Source organism: Aphis gossypii, chromosome 2, assembly GCF_020184175.1.
Source record: "Aphis gossypii isolate Hap1 chromosome 2, ASM2018417v2, whole genome shotgun sequence".
Lineage (NCBI taxonomy): Eukaryota > Metazoa > Arthropoda > Insecta > Hemiptera > Aphididae > Aphis > Aphis gossypii.
This window is the reverse complement of record NC_065531.1, coordinates 13,950,412-13,976,245: the sequence shown is the minus strand read 5'-3', so window position 1 is coordinate 13,976,245 and position 25,834 is coordinate 13,950,412. Positions and strand designations below refer to the sequence as shown.

The window sequence follows — 25,834 nt, the reverse complement described above, 5'->3', positions numbered from 1 at the left end:
TTTTGCACAACAATTGTCTAAAATACTAAATACAAATATTTTAAAAGAAACTATATTATAAGTATAAATAGTTACTATAAAAATTAGATTTTTGTATTTCCATGAATATATTAATATATATATATTTTTTTTTTAAATAAAAAACGACAAAGAAGTCACTTTGCTTTATAATTGAATTAGTGTAACTTGTTATTGAGACATAGTAACCATAATGGATGTGTTAAACTTGAATTCAGTGATAATCATTGTACATGAAAAATGATTCTGAGAAATAACTATGTATTTAAATTCTCTATTTCTAAAAATGTTTTATAAATTAGTTATATTACTATTACTAATTTATCTTACTATTAGTAGCATGGTAAGTTGAAATAAATGTTGCCTAAAATATTGAATATATAATATATTATATATTAGCTAACCCGGAAAACGTTGTTTTGCCATATTATAGCATCCGCTTGTAACTTCGTTTCCGTAGAATTTGAATCATGTATTACATACATCATTAAATCATATTGAAAATAAGTAAACATTAAATTTATTGGGTCAAATATTCTCTGTAAATGATGTTTGATGATGTTTTATTTTATGGCAGCAAAATAAATTGCTTATCAGCAGATCCAACTCTTGATAGGCCCACATAAAGTTGACCATAAGTAAAAAATTCCTTATACGTAGGTCGATCCCTGCTAATTCAAAGTTTTGACCTTGGGACTAATAATAAATGTGTTATTTTTATTATAGCTAATAGAAACCAAACTAAAACATCAAATAATTAAAATTTCCATCGTAAATCTCAAAATGTCTGTTTGAGCAACTCCCGGGGTTGAGCCTATTACTTTTTAAAGTAGCCTATGCCCTTTCTCAGTATTCAAACTATCTATGTGCCAAATTTCATTTAAATCGATTCACTAGTTTCGGAGCCTATTAAATACAACTAATCAAATCTTTCCTTTTTATAATATTAGTATTGATATAGATATAGATTATATATTTACATCATATATTATTTTTATGAAATCATTAGTTAATACTGTTGTACTTTGATAAGGTATAAATAGAATCACGGAATAAATAATTTACATTATAATAATATACATTATGGTTAAAAGTTTTAAATCCGTAAAGTCAGTAATTGATTCCAAACAAAATAAATAAAATCATAGGAAAAAAAATATTTATTTTTATTTTTGTTTTTGTTTAAACAGATATCCAATTTCATCAATATTTGAAACTTTAAATGCTTATAAAAAAAACTTGCCTATAATGAGTATTTTCAATTTTTTTTTAATGATTGTAAGGCTAATTTATCAGTAACCTTATATTACATTTTTAAGTTGTTTGACTTACATCTAATAATACTAACGACTAATTACTAAATTATGTATTTATGTATAATAGTCAATAGGTGTATAAAATATTAAATTAAAATATTAAATAATAATAACAGTTACAATTAATTGAAACAAAATAATACTATACAGCGGCATGTCCCCTAAAAAACATAAAAAGTGTTTGTTTTTATAATATCGTTAGATAAATACTTAAAATGTTTAAAATCTATCAAGATTAAAAAATAAAACTAAAAATAGTATAAAAACTTAAAATTTACACAGTATTTATTAATTAGTAATCACTTCAGTTCTACATCTGTGCAACTTAACATTTTTAAACGCCGCAAACTGTCAATCTTATGCGTATGAGTGTGTTTTTCACTAAATCGATTAAGGTCATTTTTTATAGTTTCTAGATCTCACAATGATTCACTGTAAATTATGCCTAGGTATAACATTTATATTATCTGTAAACTGGAAGCACTTTATATCCAGACCATTCATCTAAATGAACGATAGGCCAACTACCTCGCCTACCTCTTACTGAATTCGATGGATCGTTAAGCATTCTGCCATATTTTCTAGTGGATCATCATTTTCTTGTCAACATTTTTAGAATAGGTAAATCTGCAAGATAAAATTGATATAAAAAAAAAATGTTAAAAAATGTTTAAAAAAAAAATAGACCTTCAGTAAAAAATATTAGCTTTAGCTGTAACCCAATCTTATTCTGATCATCGACAAACGATCAAAAAGTATTATTCATTTTAAATACACAATTTTAAATATTATATAAGTTTTTTTAGTAAAGTTTAATTTTAAAATGATAAAATAAAAATGATCCATTAACTTAAAAAAAATATTACAAAAATCAGAAAACAAAAAACCATTTATACTTCGGATAATTTTACCACTTTGGATATTTTAAACTGTTTTTTCTTTACCACATTCATCTTTAAAACAATACATAGTATTTTTTATTTAATATAATAACAACTACGCACTTTGTTTTTATTGTCAGCCAAGGGGTTTAAACAATTTGTAGTTTATTATTTAGTGCAAGTTTAAATCAAAAATTCTTTAGTTAAAATGTTATTCATTAAAAACAATGTAACCGTATGAATAAAAACAAATGTCAGCAAATTACTAAAAGCACAAAAGTAGGTAATATAAATTGCGCTGTGTTTATGTAGGATTTCCTGCTAGGTGGGTGTTATTGATTATAAATACTAGGTAGTATAATTAATCTTCTTTCCTGAAACTTTTAATTTAGGATAAGGGTCATAGGTATTCAGCAAATTTTATTATCGTGGTAGAGCACATTACTGTGTTCTTAGCCATCGCGGAAGATCGCAATCGGTGGTAGAAAGTATATGGTATATCGGAATGTAGCCAATAAATGTTATCAATTATCGTACACATTATATCAAAAAGAAAAAAAACAAAGCAAATCGAAAATTAAAAAAAAACCTTTAAATAGATAACATAAAAAGAGCCATTTATGTATCTAACGAATATTGTATGTGTATAAAATGTAAATATATAAAGATAGATGTTCATTTTTAAACTATAACAAAAAACAAAATAGATTTTCCTAAAACTGGTTTTGCATAAGCATTTCTATTTTTCACAAAACAATTTTAGTAAGAAGTTTATACTTCCGCTACTCTAAGTAGTAAGTACAAAATAAATATCCAGTTTTCTACCTGCAGAAATCACCCTCAATATTAAGGTTTTTTTCGGGTATAATATAAAAACACACATCACTGTAAAATCAATACATTTGCAGCGAAGTTGGGAACTTATTAGATATAGGTAATTCAGTGAAAGTTTTCAGACCTTTTATAATTTTTACGGTAGCTAAACAGCTTCTGAAAACATAGTTCAAATAATAAGTTAAATATGATATATTTTATTATTATACGTTCTTAATTAGATATTGTGTATTGTAAAATGACAAGTACTTATGATTATGATCTGTTACAAATTACCAATTTGTGCTTACAAATCCTTACTAATTATTAAGACAATTTGAACTAAAATTTTCAAATTGGATTAAAGTCATCAGGATTTTCTTAATACACGGGTTGCAGCTGGCCCAAACTATTGAACTTAACATATTATGGATCTTTTATAAAATTAACATAAATATATAGACAGAATGATTATAGTAGGTATGTCTAATCAACATTATGCCTTATTTACCTATTAATGGTTATAGTTTGTAATAGTTTCACACATCCATATCATTCTACTCAGAATCCAAAATAATGTATGGATATATTTAACTATAAATTTATTGAAAATTAAATAAAAATCTATTAGTAGTTTATAGTCTATAAATAGTATATATTTTGAATAGAATAGTGTCTTTATAGTTATATTATTTATTCTAATGCCTACATAGAAAATTAAATTTAAAAAAAATTGCACGTCATTGTGACAATACATGTTATAGATAATTCAAAATTATAATAGCCGTATACGTTTTATGGACCCTAAATGATCATTCTATAGTTACTGGTTAAAGTCGTAAAGTATTTTTTGTATGTACAAGCAGAACGCATTCACTTTTAATATAACTATAGTTTAAAACGCAAATATACGATAAATTATTAATTAATATCAATTCCGCATGAATATACCTACTACAATAGGGCGATTCCGACAAACAAACGTTGTACGAATTATGGTTTTTGAGCACCGAAAACGACTCACAACTGACGTTATGGGGAAATAAAACGTCTCTATAAACTTTATAGTCTACAGAAACCTATTTGCAGACGATGATCGACTAAGTACACGTGCATATTATGTATACATTGTATATAATCGAAAATCCTTACCCAAAAAAAAAAAAAATTAGCAAAGGATACGCATGACAGACTGTTATATTATAATATAATATTATATTGACATGTGCAACTATGCGTCTTATAATATGAGGACATTTCGAAAGCAAACCATCTAATCTAATAAGATGAAAAATAATATTTAGACAGCAAGAAAGCAAAATATGAAAAATAAAAACACAGAAATACTTGATGTGTATGGATACACGTGTTTATGTGTGTGTTTGGGTTTAGTTTTAAAACGTAAAATTCACGTATAAAAATATACAGAGTGAATCACAAAGCACACCATTTCATTTTTCATTTAATTATTATTTAATTTGGGTTCTGATTTTTGACATTCTTAAATAGGTACCTACATTTAAAAACCATATTATGAAATTTTTTTAAATACTCATGACGGGTTTCATATATAGATAAAAACTGTTGTTATTATAAAACAAAAACAACCTTTTTCTATAGTAAATTATACTTATTTAGTGAACCACTCCGTATAATGAGGTGAAGACGAGTGAACCAATATTGACGTTTCGTCGCTCGTGATCAGTCAGTACATCATTTTATAGTTTATAGATATTTTTCCAATATATAATCTTATGATATGACATGGATGGACAGAGTGTAAAATATTATACACACACATACAGTATACGTAGTAAATTTTATGTGTCTGCGATCGTTGCCGGAATACGTACGCCATCGTGATGATATAATGTAGTTGACTTTTTACGATGGTTTTTCGCCGAGGAAGTCAATTTGTCCCCGGCAACTCTTGTACGCGGCTAACCCGAAACAGGGCGATAATAAAGAAAAAAAAACGAGAAAGACATCCAAGGAGCGTGCGGCTGCGAGGACATGGCTTTGCGGTCCTGCGGGCGGGCGGAAAGTCGATCAAACGACCCAGTTTGAATGGAAAGCACTTCCGCTTTCCGACAACTGTTTGGCATATTATACACGTATATATATAATAATGGTAGATATACGTACACGCACACACAAACATATACTTATATATAGGGCCGAGCGCAAAAAGCTCGAACGACCGGGTGCTCCGAATTAGGCATATAAATAACACGCCGCCGCCGGTGTTTACATAAAACAGCCACCGTCCGTCGTACCACCCCTATAAAAGCTCAAAGCCACCCCACAGAAACACGACTACGTCGACCGTGTCACGCGCGCATACCCACACCTCTACCGTAGTCGTCTTGTCACCACCGTTCCTAGGCGGCGTAGTGGTGTCCCGAAAGTCCCTCTGAAACCTCCCTCATATCTTCTCCGGCGAGTGTTTCATCCCGCAAATCGTTTTCCCATTGGAATTGTAACACTCTGTACATGTGAGTATACTTATGTATACAGCTGCTAGTGAGGTAATATGGAAATCGTTAAATTCTAGGGCCATTGGGTGGAAATTACCGAATAGAATGCATAAATAGTCGTAAATAGCGTCAAATGAACGCTTTGAATATTATTCTTTTCTTGGTATGCAGTAAATAATAGAATTCCTACAAGTGGGACCATTTTTCTGGAATATTACTCGATTTCGAGGTTATTTAAGAATAATATAAATCATAAAAATATGATTACTTTACGTCCTAATTATGCTACTTCAGACTTCAGTACACTACGGTAAGCAATAGGTTAATCGGGAAGTGTTGTGTGGTAAGTGGCACTGTAAGTTTACGTATACGATGCAACGACTATAGTTGTTTAGATTCCAAGTGAAATAAGAACGTATTGATTTTCCAGCGATGTGTTTTTTTAGTATATGTACGTTTGATGGTAAAAAAAAAATACATTGATCTTTAACTTTAAGGATACTTTCTGTTACAAAATTTGATCTAGTTGTCAGTTAAGTTCCAATACTTTTTAAAATTATAGGGAATAACAAAAAATTGAAGAAAAAGAATGTATTGGGTGATTTTATTTTTTTTCATTAAACAACATTTAATTTCAAATTCTATCATTTTTTGAACTTTTAATTTTATATATTTTTTATTTCAGCTAGAAATTATGTAAAAAAATATTTTCACAAACATTGATAGATTTAAAAATAAAGAGTATTGTTGGACAAAAAAGACTGCTCTATTTTTTTCTTTCTATTTATAAGCATTTAAATTTTTCGTTTTATTACCATTTATATATAATTAAATTTTGTATTGTATGAAAAAAAACACCGAAAATGTAATACAAAGTTCTCTGTATAAATCGTTCTAATAAAAAATAAAAAATAACGAAAATGCATACCTAGTCTAAGTTTTAACAAATTTGGATATTTAAGGAAAAAATAATAGTTTTAATTATTTAGTTATAACTTATTTTTAGAAACTTATTTCTCCACTATACAGTTATTTAATATGTATAATTAAATAATTAATATAATCATCGATATAATTCAGCGGCATTCCATTCCTTTATTAACACGGCGTGCCTCTACATTTTCTTTCTACGAACACTGACATTGTACACAATAACCGATTTTATACTTAACTGGTAGCATATACTCTATGAGTACGTATATTACATAAAGCAAACAAATATTAGACTTATAAGAGTTCATTTTTGCGTCCCTATTGCTTTTTCAACTCAAGCACAATAATACTAGAATGAGAAACTAAAGTGTCTTCGTCGATAAATCTTAATCTATAAAACGAGAAAACACCACCAAACCTACCCTGTACACTGTTTTGTGTATGTGTGTGTATGTTTGTGTGTGTTTGTGTGTGTATTTCTATACAGCTTAAAAGTTTCACTATTCCTAATACTGTTACAGAATTTATAATTCACTAGTTTCGCGCTTCTCTCAATTATCGACCAGTCCTTACGAAAGTTTCTACAGTTTAATATACTCCGTTGTTACAAAAATATATATATTTTTTAAGTTAAATTCATCTTTGCAAAACTTAACTGTTCCGTAAAATTTTTAACTAAACGTATTTATACAATATATAAACAAAAACAAAATAATAACATAATAAACGAATACATACATCAATATAAAAATATAAAATATGTTTTAGTTAATTTACAGAATAATACATTTTAATATATAATTTTAATTTTTTTTAACACGTTATTAACTATTTAAATTTTAATACAAAATATATCGATACACTTTATCTCTAACTTTTTATTAGTATGTAGTTAAATCTTGATCGGAAAATATACACATCAATAATAAATAAAATAATTCCTACTTTCTTTTATATTAAAATATTAATTTATATTGGAAGGATAAATATATTTTATTAAAATATAAGTTAGGTACATAATATACGTAATCCTTAAATTTTAATTTAAATATTTAATTTGTATTGTTTCTTGTTAATTTAATCTTATAGAGTTAAACTCAAATTACATATTTGTAGATTATTTAAAAAAATTTAAGTATTTTCAAGTTATAATTATACATTTTATTAATGAACATTAGAAACAGATATTTTTTAAATGTTTTGGTAGGTACATAAAAACCAAATTTTGATCAAGTAGTTTATGAGTATTAACTTATAAGTATAACGAACGCCAAATTATTGTTGGTTTCCTAGTTACTACTTTGCTCGTTTACAATTTATAATGTATTTATAAATAATATAATAATATACTATACTTGTTTGAAATTTGATTTTGATAAATAAAAATATTCTAAATGTAATAATAAAATATTTTGTTTCGGAATATGAAATAAAAATTTATTCTGTTTATCAAATGAAAATTTAAAAAGACAACAATAAAAAATAAGAATAGAATATAATTTTTTTTAAATCTTTTTTGTTTTTATTTTATTCACAATTGTGTAAAAGAAATATTTTCAAAAACATGTTATTAGTATTTTCTGAAATAATAATGAGTGTCTAACGTTAAATGGATTACCCCGTGCCCATATATTTTATATATAGTCAAGTCAGACGTTTGAGATACCCAATAAAGTAAAGTAGCTTGTCACATACACTGACTATGGCGTTAGTAAATTATTATTAAATGAGCCAACAGCTGTTCGGACCTCACGTAGTACACGCTGTTCCATCCCAATAAACAACGCGAACTGTAGAGTCTTCCTTTGATTTTTAACCTTATAATATAATACTGTTGATGAATCTATAAAATAATACTATAACTTGATCTTCACAATACGATATTACAGTGGTCATTGTCGCGACCGCATTCTGAAGTGGTTACTCTAAAACTTCTTAAATATACGTACATTTCAACTATGGCTATAATACGAGACTATACTACAAACTTTGCTCAGCTTAATAGCAACGGTTTGAACAAACAATTCGATAACTCGATTTCGCAAAAATCAATATCAATTTAGTGGAAGACATTCATTTATGTATATATACGTGGTTTACTTGTTGTATTTGACGTTAATCTAGTATCTTCAATATTCTCGTTGAGTAGTTATCCATTTCGAGTTTGTTTATTAGTGAACTATAGAGGAATTTGTGGAGATTTCCAGTGATTGTGGAAAAACATTATTATATTATATTACACACCCGCACAACCACAATCGTCTATTTCCAATGCTAGTAGTACGCAAGTTCGACAGTTATATTATTTTTATTTTAAACACATTAACGCCCGATGGTAATTACTTCTAATATAATAATATGGCATGATAATAAAAATTGTATATAACTTATAACAGTGATAAAATGAACACGAAGAAAAAATTGACAGTATATTATAGAAACAATGAAACATCATTAAGAGTAAAGGATGCGATGCACTCGATAGATTCGATGAAATCTTGAGATCCTTGTTGAAACAAGGATAGGTCTTTGACTTTGGGAGAAATATTGAGGTGCGCGGTAATTAATGCTGGCGAGCAGACCAAGACAAGTGCTTCTATAGAGTCATAAAGAAGAGAGAAAATAAACCGAATGTCCGATGGGAAAAATGCTGAAATATTCAACGCGCGTTACACGAAGAGTGATCATGATGCATATGCTCAATTTTGAGAACATTGGCTGAGTACGAGAACAATCGATTTTTTTATCCACCTGAATTGTTGGTTATTACTTTATTAGCAAGATAAGGATGCAAACTATATTAACGTATTTCGGTATTGAGTGAACTAACGCTTAAGAGTATTAATTATAAGTAATTAATATAATATTATTGTTATATTATACTGCTCGCCGCTCTGCAACAAATGCCGAATAGTGAAACTAATGTTGTACGCCATCCATTAAAATATGCAGTACTGTAGTCGTGATTTATTATTAATAATACGAAATTACTTTATCATATAACTGCAGTGAAAAGTTTATCGATATTTTTAACGACAAAACGATTTTTTCGCGTGGTAAATACTACCAATACTTTCCTATCTTGTATTTTAATCATAACACGCATACCTACGTATCACCCCTGCACGTATTTATACGTCATTCTCGCGTGCGCTTATTATTATTATTATTATCATTATTCTATATCGTGTGTCGACTTTTTTTCTCGATTGACGGCACGACTCCATTACCCCGCAGACATAGCACGTATATACGGATCGCTTATTATAGTAAAGTCAACTCTATCCAAGCATTATATATGGATATACTCAGTGAGTAATACATTATATAAATATTGTTACAATGACGTACTTGCAATTTTCGAGCGATAATTATGAAAATACACGATAAAACCATTACATCAATAGTAGATTAAACACATTTCTGATATTGTATATATCAACAATTCAACTCGTCCATATTACCATAATACAGTCTGCAAATGACGAATAACATTTTAAGTTTGACTCATAATAATAACAATAATTGTGTTTACATTGTAGGTATACCAATACATTATAGTTATAAATAATTTATATATATATATATATATATACGTGAGTATATTATTAAACATGTCAAACGCAGATTAATTATTACGACTAGGTGTAATGAAATAAAAACTACTACATTTTCACCTTCATTGCTTGAAAGTTTGATTTGATAAAGGAACTGATTCTTTGAAGTTTAAATAGGTTTCGGTTAGCAAAATAATAAGTTAAGTTTCAATGTCGATTCTCTAAAATTCAAAATCCAGATTTCACTGTTATGATTTCTACTTTAGATATAATTTAAGCTTTTAAAATATAATATTCATAATATTAGTGTAGTATTGAAATTTGAAATATTACTTATTCTTTTTATAAAACTAAAATTATTTACGACATAAAGTAACACTTTCAATAAAATCAAAAGGTTAAGTATACACTTCGGCTTTATGTAGCTTAAAGTATAAAACATCAAAATTTATTTTGAGCCAAAAGTCAAAATCGAAAGTTATAACTAATCCTTAAACGCAAGTTTTAATGAGAATACACATATAAATTAAATAAATTAAAATTAAATTTATTTAAAAAAGAAACGTTTAGAGAAACTAATATAAATTTTGTGAAAAGTTATCATAAATTATTGTTATCTACCATTGTAGTGTTATGGTTAACAAAAAAGATTCACTGGGAAATAAATTATTTATTTATTAATTTTGAAACATTTTTGTAAGGATGCTACTTATCTTAATCTGATTACGATTTGGGACTTTAAAAAAGGCCAAAACACGTTTGGGCATTTCGTCAAAAAAGGCAATACGTTTGTGTATAAAATCATTATAGGTACGTTTGAACACATACATTTAAAAAATAATTTCCTACTATACAAATAATATGATTGCATGCCAATTTAAAATTGGGTCAACACCGAAAATTATAATCAAATAATAATATATAATAGAAATAATACAAAAATATAGGACTATGGTTTAAATAATTTTTTTTATTTTATATTATTAAGAGTATTACGAGTATTTAGTATAAAATAAGTCATTTCGCTTATATACTTTAATATTAACTATTTAAAATAAATTCATATAAATTCAATTTTTGTTTATATAATGATACAATGAATAATAAAATTTATAATTAATTTATATTTAATCATATTAAACTTACAAAAAATAAAACGATTATTATTTCAAAAATACTAATTGTCACAAAGAATAAAAAACATTAATTTAAGCATGCTGTAAGTAAACATTATACGGTAATTTGTTTTAATTTGTATTTATTGAAGGCATTTTAAGCAGAACATGGGTCGTAATAACAACTGTTACAATTCATACTATTCCTACCTACCTTTAAAAGAAATATATTGTTTGGATTGTAATGAACTCTTACATAAACAACTTAAATCTAAATTCATAACTACAACTTGAGTAGTTTCATTCAAATCTCTACAACTATTATATTATACTTGACTATTACATAAAATATCAATAAAATCTTAACATTTAATATACCCAGGATAATATAATAGAGATATTATAGAATTATTCAAAAAACGATAATTATTTGAGTGAAACTATCCTAGTTTTAAAATTATATCAGGAGGTCAGATGTTCTTAAGTTGTTAATATAAAAATGACTAGTGAAACCTAAGTATGTGCTTCATTTTAAGGTTCCTAAAATGAATTGTTACAGCTGTTGTCAATACTCGTGATTCTATTTAAATAGCTAAAAATCTAAACAAATTACTACCTATTTATCTACTTAAAATAAACTTCTTTTTCTCCTTTTTTAAAAAGAATATTAAGATGTATTTACATATTTAATATGTAGATTTAATATTGTGAATTAATAGTTTCATAATAAATAATCAGCACGTACAGTATATAGGTTACTTACCTACATAATATAATAAGCATACATATTTGATATTTTAGGACATAGGTTTCACTATTTCAGTGAAATTTGGATTACGCTACTTCTAAACTGTATCTGTGGTACTCCTCCTCAGTGATTTAAAATTCTCCATTTACTTTTTAATCACACAACTCTAAACAAAATAACTGCAACGCTGCAGGAAAATTTTATTTCAAAAACAATTTTTATGCACTAATGCATGTCCCATGGTACTTTTCAAATTTGGTACTACATTATATCTTAAGGTTATTGAACTCGCTTAAATAATATGTACAAAAGTTTTCATCAACATTTAAATACGTGTTATAATCCTCTTATTTCACATGCACTCACCGTTTCTTGTCTGAAAAACCCAATACGCAGACTGAAGTGTTATTGGTATAGAGTCTCTATAATAGATATCTATTAACATCATAAATTCAAGAGGTTTCGTCATTGAATAATTTTCTTTTCATGCTAATCGCGTTATTTTAACCATTTTAAGCGTTCATAATTACTTTTTTTGTGCAGTGAAAATTATCTATTAAATGAAATAAAAAAAAATTAGACATCGAAATAATAGATAACATTTATTAATAATAAATTAAAAAATTAAATGACTATCCTTCGATGTTTGTTACAAGTTGCAGGTCTTCGATATCAAGGGAAAACTTCTAATCAATTATCATAAACTGCTTACATATTCTTTATCGATAATCGTTTTAATACAATATAATTTGAAAACGAGTTATCATAATATTATATATGTATTTGTTTACCATATGCTCAGGGTTCACAGCTATGTCGTCGTGTCGTATTTTATAGCGTGACTTTCATAGTATTCTAATTGGCCGCCATAATCATAATGTATTATAATTCACTATAATCATAACGATCTACCGGCTAATTTCTAGAATTGGCTCAAAATCAACTTATTTTGTACTATATAGGCAGGTTTCCACAACATACGTGTACGTACGTAAAAATACTTTTCTGTGTTTGGTTGGTATACATGGTAAGCTTTTGGTATACCAGAGAGTTTATACGTTCTTATCACACGTACAACCACGATACCATGAAGTTGAATCTAGTTCAACTATTACCGTTCAAACGGTCTAATTTGAACGATAGCAGTAGTCACAAATTAAAAAATCTTAAATACGCGAGTATGTTATATTATTTCAATATTAAATTATATTAAATAATCGTTTAAAATGATATTGTTTTAAAAGTTAATTAAAGTGTATTTACACCAAACCATAGTAAGTTAATTTGCCGCTAAAATTAAGCGCTTACCAGAGTATTTTTCACGGAGGACGTGTATGTACAAATGTACAATCGTCCATACGTGCGTGTTGATAAACGTGCGCACGTACACGCGAACGGTCCAGTGGAAACCCACCTTATTATCACGACGACGTGTAAGTATGAACCTCTGGCTTATGACTATACCAACGCCAAAGTCCCAACAGTATACGTATGCAGGATTCTATTACATTCGAGTGTAAAAAAAAAACTTTTTCCAGGCGTCTATGTCCTCCAGCTCTGCGCGCTTCTTCGTCCTTTTCCTCCGCATGACCTATATATAACAAGACTACCGCGTTTTATGTACCTACCTAGCAGGACAACGGTCTAAATCCTTTCGGCTGTTGACATCGTTATAATCCTTCCGGTGTTTTGTGTTGTGTCCGCAGACGAATGGGCGGAAAGAGATTGACGGCTGACGGTCCGGTGTCCGGTTGATGGCCGCGGAACGCAATGCGGGCACCGGATTCGAAAACAACGGCTGCGGCGGCCCGCGGCTGCCACCAATCGGCGCGGCGGTACGGTGGACGGCCGCGGCCGCCGCGGCCGCTGCGCAGCCGGACAGTCAGAAGGAGATCAGGTTCCCGGTCACAAAGCAGCCACCACCGTCCGCGCCGGCGCAGGCGCAGCAGCTGTACCGGCGGTTGCACAGCCGATCTCTGTCGTCGCTGCCTCCCGAGCCGTTCATGATAATGCGGTCCAAGGCCCTCAACCGGAGAGTGTGCATAAACGTGGGCGGCGTCAAGCACGAGATACTTTGGCGAACCCTGGAGCGGTTACCGCATACCAGGTTGGGCCGGTTGAGGGACTGCAACACGCACGAGGCGATCTCCGAGCTGTGCGACGACTACTCGTTGGCCGACAACGAGTACTTTTTCGACAGACACCCGAAATCCTTCAGCTCGGTAACTATAAAACAATAATATTATAATATTACGTTATACGATACGAGGTCTTATATAGTACAGAAATAATGGTGTTCGAAAATCGTTGTATTGTATATTATGTTGCCGTGTACTGCGCTTATTACGGATGGGATGTAGGTATGAAATTTTTGACGAAAAGAAATTAATTCGTACCACATAAAACTATAAAAGAGAGGGCATGTCGATGATTATATTATATGCACACAGAGAATCTGCACAATCGTATAATAGTCACAAAAAATATGTGACTTACGCGACTTTAAAATAATAAGTAATAATTTCTTTTAAGACTTATTAATATGCTTTTTAATCTTGGACTTGATGATTATCACAGCTTAATAACATTAATATATTAATATTATTATTTTTTATGTATTTAGATTTATATTACATTGTACGTAAATATAAGCGCTTTTTGCTTTTTAAAATATTCTTTTATCCAATGTTCTTAACGATCCTTATTACATTAATTTAATAGTTTTTTTCTGGAGTCATATCACAAAATAAAACAGTAAAAATAATTTTAAATAACAATTCCCGAAAAATACATAACGATTTGGCGAGTATCTTAAGTTAGACTGAAACAAATTTGTTTTCGGAGACTAAATCTTCCACCCACAGTTGGGCACATCGCTGCGAGGAGAATAATTGGCAAATATCATTGTGTCAATGTTACAACAGAACAGATACACAAACTCTATAATAATAGTATACTCACATTCTTTAGTAAACTCTCTCAAAATTATGTTACAATCAATAATATTTCAGTTTGTTTTTTTAGAAACGCGTGACCGAGTTTTGAAGTACAATTTTAGAAGCAGAATTTTCCGTATGGATTTGTTTTTCAATAGATAGTCTAACATGAATGGGTTTGTTATATCTATATTATAGCCTATTCCGTGGATGAATAAATTAATATATTATTTGAAACACGGCCGATCGCGATTGCTCGTCATCCAATCATCTGCGCGGACGAATATTCGCATTGCTACTTTTATGAGGTCCAAAAGAAAAAGATCAATAACATATAATATAAAATAAATATACTGTACTCCCACCCATTCGCTTGTCGACGTCTGACTCAAATCGTTTTACCACACCATGCATTGTCATTGAATCAAATAATCTCCACTCTCCAAGAACGCCGCGATCGTACTTGTACGTATATATTATACACACAAACCCTGGTATAATCGACTCACACGTTAGATGATTTAAGAAATTAAATATGCATCCATTGATCCATCATCCTTTTTTTTCGTCCAAAGGTTTGATTATTATATCATTCACAGCGTGTCTTACGCTACTTCGGTGGGATAAAAAAGTGTGAACAATAATAATAACTTTCCTTAAGAGTCAAAAATATAGACCACGTATATATTCCCGAACAAACTATTATATTATTATTTTTGTTTTTAAACTGCTCAAGTATACTTCAGAGATTGATTTTATCCGATTTCTAACTAGTCTACAATTTATTTTGTGTATTGATAATAAACACACAATAAAAACATATATTTTGTATAGTAAACATTTTATACTATTAACACTGTTATATTTTTTCAAAAACTTGTTCAATATATTTAAAACGTTGAATCATTGTTAATATTGTCAATAATAAAAACAACTTTCTATATTTTTTTAGTTTGTTATTCACATTCGATTAATATTAGGGTCTAACTCCTTATAGAAACTAACCAAGTATAACAAAATAAATGAACCAAATAACAAAATACGATCGTAACTAATAAAGTAAAGGATTATCTAAATCAATGAAGTAAATTATTTGAATCAAAAGGAAATAATCTAATCTATCAAATACTTTTCAATAATTACTATTAAATTGAGTTGACGTTTAGTTATTTTTCCAGAAAATTTAGGTTAACCAGGATGAAACTAATATGTTAGTCAACGAATAAAATATGGTTGAGAACTGGGTAAATGGAATTTAGTACGATAATTCCAGTTTTTTAGACAATATAAATAAATCGTAATGGAAATAAACGGGATGATAGTTAATAACATTATGTGAGTTTCCGGAAATAAAAATAACCATATTGTAGAACGAAAAACACTTAGGTATAAGTGATTTAATAAATAATATATAAAAATACCAATTGACAACTAGGGTAAAAACAATGCAACTACTACCATCAATATTGAGAATTGAACATGACATGGAAAATAAGTGATAGAAAATTTAAAAGCGAAAATAGGTAGTGGTTTGTGGAATGCAAACAGATGGACGAAATTGTTTGACAGAAAATCGAAATGAAAATAATATGTTTTGAGCATTATTTAAGAAATTGTTTTACTGAGGATTGTAACTATTAATAAACTTTTTAATTCCGACATTTCTCGTAATCATCTCGTCCTATACATATATATACGAGTATATATATATATATATAGGATAAATATATTCTATATAAATAAATAAATCTATAATAAGACAAACAGACAAAAGTTATAATGCGCATTTCCGGTGTGCCACAGGTGTTAAACTTCTACAGGACCGGCAAGTTGCATCTGGTCGACGAGATGTGCGTGCTGGCGTTCAGCGACGATCTGGAGTACTGGGGCGTCGACGAGCTGTACTTGGAGTCGTGTTGCCAGCACAAGTACCACCAGCGTAAGGAGCACGTGCACGAGGAGATGCGGAAGGAGGCCGAGTCTCTGCGGCAGCGTGACGAGGAAGAGTTCGGCGAGGGGAAGTGCGCTCACTATCAGAAGATGCTGTGGGACCTGCTCGAGAAGCCCACCACCAGCATCGCGGCAAGGGTAAGTCATCGTCGTCGTCGTCATTACACGCCGGGTAAGTCCCCGCCACCGCCGACGCGGACGCTGCATCGGGGCCCGCATGCCGCGGCACAGCGAGTGCAGATGACGGCAGTCATCATAACCACGCATTTTTTGTTTTTGCGATATTTTCTTTGACCGCGAACCGTTTTTGGACGTCGCAGCTATATCGTGATTTATGTCGTGATTATATTATATATACGTACGACCGGGTTATTAGTACACGATACTCGCCCCGAAACGTGTTAAACATACAATGCAGAGATACTGTAAAATATTTATTTTTAGAAGGGTGGAACTTAAATATTTGATAACAAACAGATCCGTAGAGACCTCAACCCTAAACTCTCATCTGTCTTATCGCTATAAAATTTTACTTTTTTTATAGAACTTTTTGTTACGTCAACGAACCCGACTAAACTGAACAGAATAAATAATATATTTTACAAAACTATAGAACGTTATATTTTTTAAACTACCGTCTACTTTAAAACATGCATGGCATAGTTAATATTAAAATTAATTAAAAGTTGTAATTTACGAATTTAAAGTTATAGAATATCAATTGTAATTTTTTTTAAATATTTAAAGTTTAGAACCAACATCTAAAGTTGAATGTTTGAACAATTCATTTAAAATTTAACAAAACCCGAAAAAAAAGTCCTTTCACCAACAAATTCATCACATATAGAAATTATCGATTTATGTAATAAGTTTCATAAATACCTATTGGGTCTAACAATATTATTTTTGTATACGTGTTTAATGTTTCATTTCCAATAATTTTAAAGACATTTGTCAATAAATGTTAAAATAATATTGTGTGTAAATGATAATTTTATGTAATTTTAATTTAAACACGTGAAATAGGTATTTTTTTTTTTTATTTTTGATGGAGTTTTTGCCTCGATAAATTACTTGTGTGGGCCCAGATCTCTGCCTATTGTGTTATATTATCAATTAACAAGATATCACTTTAAATAATTTTAACAAACATTAAATACGATTAAAAGAATTGCCTATAGGCTATATTTTACATAAATGTTCAGAAACTATACGAGTATATACAGTAAAAGACACACTGCACACTGGTTATGTGCGTTTCTTGAGATTTTTATGCTATAAACGTCTTCGACTTACATGTTCAGTCAACCAATCTATGTTTATAACTCATTTATTTTGCACAAGCCAACGAGTTGTCCACTATTACGGGTGTTAAGTCTGCAAATTAATTGAGCAATTGGGCATCGCGAACAACATAAATATATAATTTTACAAAAGCTACACCTACATAATCTCTTTGGTTGCAATTATTTTCTATTTTTCCGTCCACGAATACGCATTTTATTTTAGTATAAACATTTCCATCTAGTATAAAATAACAACGAATATGATAAAAATAAAAACTGTAGACACTATTGACAGTAATATTATCTGACTATACTCAAATGACATAATATATAGGTGCTCGACATAAAGTAGATGACACATTCAGTGGACGAGTAGTGTACTTACCGGATAATATACGATATATAATATTTATCATGCAAACATCAGGAAAATCGTCTCTCTGCAATGAAATCGACAGAATCGACTCGTGGGCGTTATTATTCAGGGTGTACGAGTTATGACTCGTCATAACACAGGTATCGTTTTCCATAGTTGTTCTCCCAAATTGTTACGAGATCGCATATAAAGGCTCTCGGGAAGAATGAAAGGATTTTACTTTTTATAAACAGTTAACTTATACTCACACATTAGTTATTCCGACGAGAATAATTGTAGATTTTATTATAAAAATTGGCAGCGGAAAGACGATTTTCATTTTTTTTTTTCTATCATATTATATTTTATTTGATATACGTTTAATGGTTTTTTTTTTTTTATTGTTATTATTGTTATTATTACTATTGTTTTCGTTCCTTTTCGAGTGTGTTAACAGGGAATTGTTGTTGCACGAGGCTTATTTTATGTACGAAACAAAATTTTTTTTGTTTTTTTATATACACTGGCCGTGTGTGTACTATCAAAGCATCATATATACGCTGCAGTTTTCTCCTAAAGGCGGCTGCGACATTCAAAATTATTTTAATACGCATAGAACTCGGCAAATAATTACAAAAAAAAAAAAAAAAACACGGCTAAAAATATTATACGCGTGTGTGGAATGTGTTTTGCGCAATGAACCTGTTCGTCACAGAAATCGACAGTCGGCTCCGTTTGACCCCGAACACGAACATTTTTTTTGACAACGGACGTTTCGGGTCATGCGCCGGCGCCGAGACAGCCGTCCAGTGAACGAGACTGACTTCCCGGCCCCGGAACTTGGCCCGAACTAACTAACGTTCACATTCTGACGAATTAAACAATTTTAATAACTTTACTGCAATAGTATAAGACAACTATGTACATGGCTATCTATATAATACATAAATTATATATTATACGTATATTGTGTGCGAATGGTTTTATGGCGTTTGATTTTTGGTTTTATTGGCAACACTGTGGCTTTCTATGTGGATTTTGCTTGGTTTTAACAAATATAAACGCGTGTGTGTGTGTGTGTATACACAAACAATATATATATATATATAAATATAATATATATTAACTATAAACATAACATATTATTATTTATACGATTACCGACAACTATGTAACTGTATTTTTCTTAAACTCACACGTTCCAATTGTGTTTGCTATGTATTGTAATATCGTTGACCAATATCAATAATAATAAATAGAAATAACATCGAATAGCTTTTCAAACGGTTTATTTATTAAGGCGATATAGATCGTTATTTCCGTCTTACAAACGCATAGCATACCCACCTAACTTGTGCTCAGCAGAATTTATTTTGTCGCTTTAATTTTAATATCAGAGCCAATTCACCTGCCGGCGTAAAAATTAAAGGTAAGGATATTAATTACCGGGGGTATCTCATATGGGCTTTAATTGATATTTATATCTTACAGTTGGTTATGAGAATTTTAAAACCCTTTTGTCTTACATAGTTATAAGTTATAACTAATTTTTAAATTAAAATAATAAATTTCAGCAAAATGATTTACATGACATTCTTATTTTTATACCATTTGATAGTTGGATAATTATTCGGCATATTATTAAAATTAACAACAAAAAATGGCTTCTTCTGATCACAAATTTTATATACAAATTATATATATTTTGTTAAATAGAGACAAAACAATATTACCTTATATTATAATATAGAAGAATTCCGTGAGCGTTAAGAACATGACCGATTGCGCAGCCAACACAGCATCCTCCACCATAATTTTACTGATGAGATGTGAGTGTAATATTATATATTTATTGACAAGCTAAGGGAAACGGGAGTTAAAATAAATAAAAACACCGCAATGGTCGGTTGATTAAAACAAAAAATTGTTTGCATAAATAATTAAACCAGTAAGTTATTACATATTATAATAAAATTTAAGAATATGCAAATTATAAAAATAATATTCTGTCGATACTTTCAATGACTGCAGTCTTATGGTGCTTTTTAATTTTAATTATATCATTCTGGCTTTACTTTTGGACAAGAATGATAACAACACAAAAGTAATTACATTTAATGATAATCTTTATGTATTTTCTTCATTTATTTGGTATCATAAAAATTATTGCCATGGTTAACGATGTTACAATTAAAGGACCACATTAAAATGTACAACCTCCAACTAGTATTATGCGTACGAGTATTATATAAAGTATAATTGGTTTTTGTACTTATAAAATTGTAAGTCTCAGCCCTCAGGTAATAGATATATAATACAACGATCTGTTTGATTTAAGATAATTTTATGTGCGTTACCTATTTAAAAAAATTGTTTTTAAATTATTTCATTTTAAAAGTAATTCGTATATATAAAAATCATATGACTAGAATTACTTACTAAATGTTAATGTATTATTAAACTATTCATGTGCTAACGAAATACTTTTCTACTCCATAAATTTTATAATTATTTATATAGTAGCCGCATTTAGTATTTTAGCCCAATATTACACTTGAGACTTAAAATTTGGAAGTATGCGAAAACCAATCTCCATTATACATACTTATAAAATATAAAAATAGATCACAAACTATACTTCATAACCATCATTTAAAAAAAAATAAAGTTTTAAATACTCCATAAATGTTTCACTTTGTTTTTATGGTTATAAAGCTAACAAGGACCTTCGTTTTCAGTTATAACTAAAATAAACAGTTTAATACTGGTCTACGTTAATTTATTTTAAATGCTGCTGCTTTCCATCGAAATCGCTTATACTTCTTCAGAAGCACGTATTACATTATGTATTTATTGCACTGCGCTTTAATGTTATGTAAACAATTAATTTAAAGCTATTATGTAAATAATACTAAGTTATAGTACCTATACTAAATAAGAATTTCAAACTAAAAGAAATATTGTTAAACGATACTATGGAAAAAAAATGTATTACTACTGAGGCCCTAAGTACCTCGATTTCAATAAAAATAAAAGCTTAGAGTTGGTACCTCGTGAATGTTAGTAATTCCATTTTTAGAACATCTCAACATTTTTTCTCAATTTTTTTTAAGCATAGTAAATTATTCGACAAAAATATCTTAAATTGATACAGTTTTTCTTCGCGATATCATACACTAATAATATAATTTATCAAAAGTATGCCGTTATTTTTTCAAAACGTCAAGGTTTTTGATTGAGAATAAAAAATAATTTGATCAAATCTTTGTCATAATAATATATTATATATGCGTGCAAATTTTCAACGATACAGACGTATAAAATACAAATCCGATTTCCACTCTACAATCGGCGTATTTTCGTGCGACGAACAATACGAGTCCGTGGTGCGTGCGTACATACTATTGTTAGACAATAATTAAAAACAAAATAATAATAATAATAGTAATACGTTTATCTATATTATATTATATATTGTGTACAGTGTACAATGTATATTATAATATATATTTATACACATTAAATAGTATAATATATAGGTGACATCGTGCAGTATTATATTATATTACAGCGAAACACGAATCCTCAAATCGAACCATGACAGGCGCGAGAGTCGTCGCACCCGCGGGGTTATATCATACGATAATACACGGACTATATATATTTTATAGTGTATATATATTTTATAAGCACACCGATAGGCGATCCACCCGAAAACTATATAGGTACATAATATATGATATATGTGTAAGTGTGTGTATGTGTATGTGTGTGTGTGTGTGTGTGTGTGTGTGTACTGTGTATGTACTATTGTGCACGTATAGGTAAATTAGTTTTAATTAAAATCAAACGAATCGCAAACCGTTCGTTGAATACTGACCAGTGTGAACTGTATGGGTGGCACACGGCGCGCACGCACTTCATACCGCAAACCTACATATAATATGTATTTACACGAAACAGAGGGTTGCTTATTATTATTACTACTATTACTATCGTTATCGTCGTTATCGATCCCGCGTATACCTACTGGAGCTCGATAACGCCACAGTGGCACGCGAACCTCACGAAAGGTATAGACGGAAGGATGCAATAAACCATATTATATAATATATTATTATGTTATACTAACGCGATATACACACACACACACACACACACACACCGATGTAACGTAAATTTTATACCTTTATAAGACCTTCATGTTAACGCAAATAGAGCATCATTTCTTTCTATTTTGGTTTAGGTAGTGGTAGTGGTTTTGTGGCAGGATGTAGCCGGAATTTCGTAATCCCGAGATTGAGAAGGTTAGAATAGGGGACGTCGAGAGAAAAAATGTGTCTGTACCAGACATAATCGGCGTGGCGTATAAAGAGTGAAAAAAATGTATGATCGATTCGAATTGAATTATCTACTCTCTCCGAAACTATCCCACTGTAGATTCTTAAAGTCCACATTTTTAAAAGCTCTACTTTTTTCGAATTTTATAAGGACAGTGACGATACGAACTTTTTCATCTAGCATTCTCCTATAAATAGAATAGGTAACTCCAAATTATGTCAATCGTTTACGATAGATCATTTACTATTAACTTAAAAATAATAGAAATACCTATTCGAAAAAAATTGTCTCTTCGTAATATTCCAATATGTTCTTAATTGTCACAAAATATTGTTTGAAAATACAATATTTATAATAACCACATGTGTAGGTACTCAAAAAATGTTAAATCGTAGCGGTGTTCAAACAAATGCAAAAACGGGATGTACGGTTGTTTGAGTTTCTAAACTATTCGCCACATACATACCTCACAATATACGTATACGTGCAAAAATGTAGATATAGATAGGTAGACAATATGACTTGACGACCTAAACCGACGCGCATCGCTCTGTTGTATGTGGTAACCGTTTTTTACTAAAGTCGTATTCTTTCCTTTTTGGCCGATTCACTTTTCGACCAAGTTTAAAAAGGTCGATTCTACTTTTAACCAAAAACATACCTTTCCTTTTTGGTTTGGTCGAAAAAGGAAGGCTACGATTTTGGTTGTAGGGAATCGGACTTTTTAAAATTTAGATAAAAGGGAAAGGGTACGGTTTTGATCGAAAATGAGTTCATCCGTTGGACGATAGCAGCCTTTGCAGTGGTCGATAAAACCGTGAACGTTTAAAGCAATATCGTTAGGACGAAACCGAAACAACAAATTTAATACTTATTTTCGTGAACGGAAGTCTGACCGGAGCCGCACGCGGTTGTTTGTATGTGAACCTGCAGGTGATAGCCGTGATATCGATACTGTTCATCATTATGTCGACGGTGGCTCTGACGCTGAACACAATACCATCACTGCAAGTGGAAACGACGAAGGGTGTGATCCAAGACAATCCTGTTTTCGCCATGGTCGAGCTGGTGTGTATCACGTGGTTCACGCTCGAATACCTGCTCCGGTTCAGCGCGTCGCCCAACAAGTGGAAGTTTTTCAAAGGAGGCCTGAACGTTATCGATCTTCTAGCCATACTGCCGTACTTCGTGTCTCTGATATTGGTGGCCGAGACGGACAAGACGGACACTCACCAGTTCGACGACGTCCGCCGCGTCATACAGATATTCCGAATCATGCGTATACTTCGTATACTCAAGCTGGCCCGTCACTCCACCGGTCTGCAGAGTCTCGGGTTCACGTTGCGCAACTCGTACAAAGAGCTGGGCCTGCTCATGTTGTTCCTGGCCATGGGCGTGTTAATATTCTCCAGTCTGGCGTACTTCGCCGAAAAGGAAGAACCCAACACCAAATTCCTGTCCATACCCGAGACGTTCTGGTGGGCCGGCATCACCATGACCACCGTCGGTTACGGCGACATTTACCCGACCACGGCACTGGGAAAGGTCATCGGCGGCGTCTGTTGTATCTGCGGCGTGCTGGTCATTGCGCTGCCCATTCCGATTATCGTCAACAATTTTGCCGAGTTCTATAAAAACCAAATGCGACGGGAGAAGGCGCTCAAACGGCGTGAAGCATTGGAACGCGCCAAGCGCGAAGGAAGTATCGTGTCCTTCCACCACGTCAATCTCCGGGACGCGTTTGCAAAGAGCATGGACCTGATCGATGTGATCGTCGACAACGGTAAGTCTACGTCGCTGCTACTTGCTGCCGCTATCGTCGATATTCCTATTGTTATCACTTATCACTCCTTGTCAGGGATGTATTGGTAAAACATTGAATGTATTGTGTGCGCCATATTTTTCTAAAAAAAATTATTGGGAAATAAGTAAAAAATATATATTTTGTTGTTTACTGCCTAGTGAGCTCAAAATTATTTTTATCCACTATAAATATTTAAACATCAGCTTTATTTATGATTACATCGTATGGTTTTCGAGTGGTGTATTGGTGATGTAGTGTTACGGGAAACAACAGAATTTAAAAAGAAGAAATATAGTGTGAAACAAATAATATACGTTCATTGTTCACCATTCACCGTACATTTATAAAATCAATATTTATTTTTACGTATACGCATTTCTTGATAAATATTGTTATGAGTACACGCTCCGATACATCCCTGCTTCTTGTTGGTTGGTTGTATACGTTTAGTGAGATGATTTTTCTTCGTACACTTTCGTTCGATAGCGACCCTCATTTTTCTGTACGTCTCTGAATTACATGCTTAACGTATCCATTGTTTATAAACGTTTTGAGTTCCTAAAAAGTGGTGTGATTACACTCCTTTACTTTTTGTTCCACTATTCTGAGCAAGTTACAGTTTATATAAACAACAATCAACTCTTGGTCGTTGTGTCAGATGATTCTTATCAATCTAGCTTAGAAAATATTTTATTTTCTGAAATTTTAAATCAAAACTGTTACAGTTGGATTGAAAAGGTAAAAATATAATTAACGATCAATACTGAAAAAAAAATGAAAAATAATTAGTTTTCTATGAGATGCATCATATTATTTTGTTATGTTAAAATGTCCATTCTATGATAAAACGTAGAAAAACAGGCTACCATGTGTGTATGTACGTATACAGGATCATCGAAATATACATTACAAACCTTGAGAATCTTGTAAGATTATATATTTTATAATATATAATATTTTGACCGACACCAGTCTTGCAACTTGCTACAAAAAATTTTAATGATCCTGTTTATATATATTTTTAAATCTATAATTTATATTTTATATGTCATATGACATATAATATGGTTACCTTCGCTCTCTCACACAATCCTTGTTCCGCAATTGCCATATTACTACAACTGGTACACAGTATTGAATATATTATTGTCATTCATAGTTATTGTATACATGAAGAGCCTTCTTATAAAATTTCTGTATAAGTATCAGCTACTAAATTCGATGAACTTTAATCTTTTACAGTATTATAATATAATACATTCACCCTCTAAGCTGTTGTTTCTGAATTATATAATATTATAATG

General features: G+C 30.6%; 1 protein-coding gene across 3 annotated transcripts in view; it reads left to right on the top strand.

Annotated features, from left to right (window-relative positions):
• The window catches only part of LOC114127792 (potassium voltage-gated channel protein Shab), a 51,494-nt gene that overhangs the window by 6,852 nt on the left and 18,808 nt on the right, over positions 1-25,834 (top strand). For all 3 annotated transcript variants that reach the window (XM_050202105.1, XM_050202106.1, XM_050202107.1), the window contains exons 2-4: positions 13,565-14,080; positions 16,598-16,882; positions 23,660-24,509. In XM_050202105.1, the coding sequence (XP_050058062.1) occupies positions 13,613-14,080; positions 16,598-16,882; positions 23,660-24,509 (1,603 nt within the window). In that variant the 5' untranslated portion in view covers positions 13,565-13,612. The remainder of the gene's footprint in view (positions 1-13,564; positions 14,081-16,597; positions 16,883-23,659; positions 24,510-25,834) is intronic.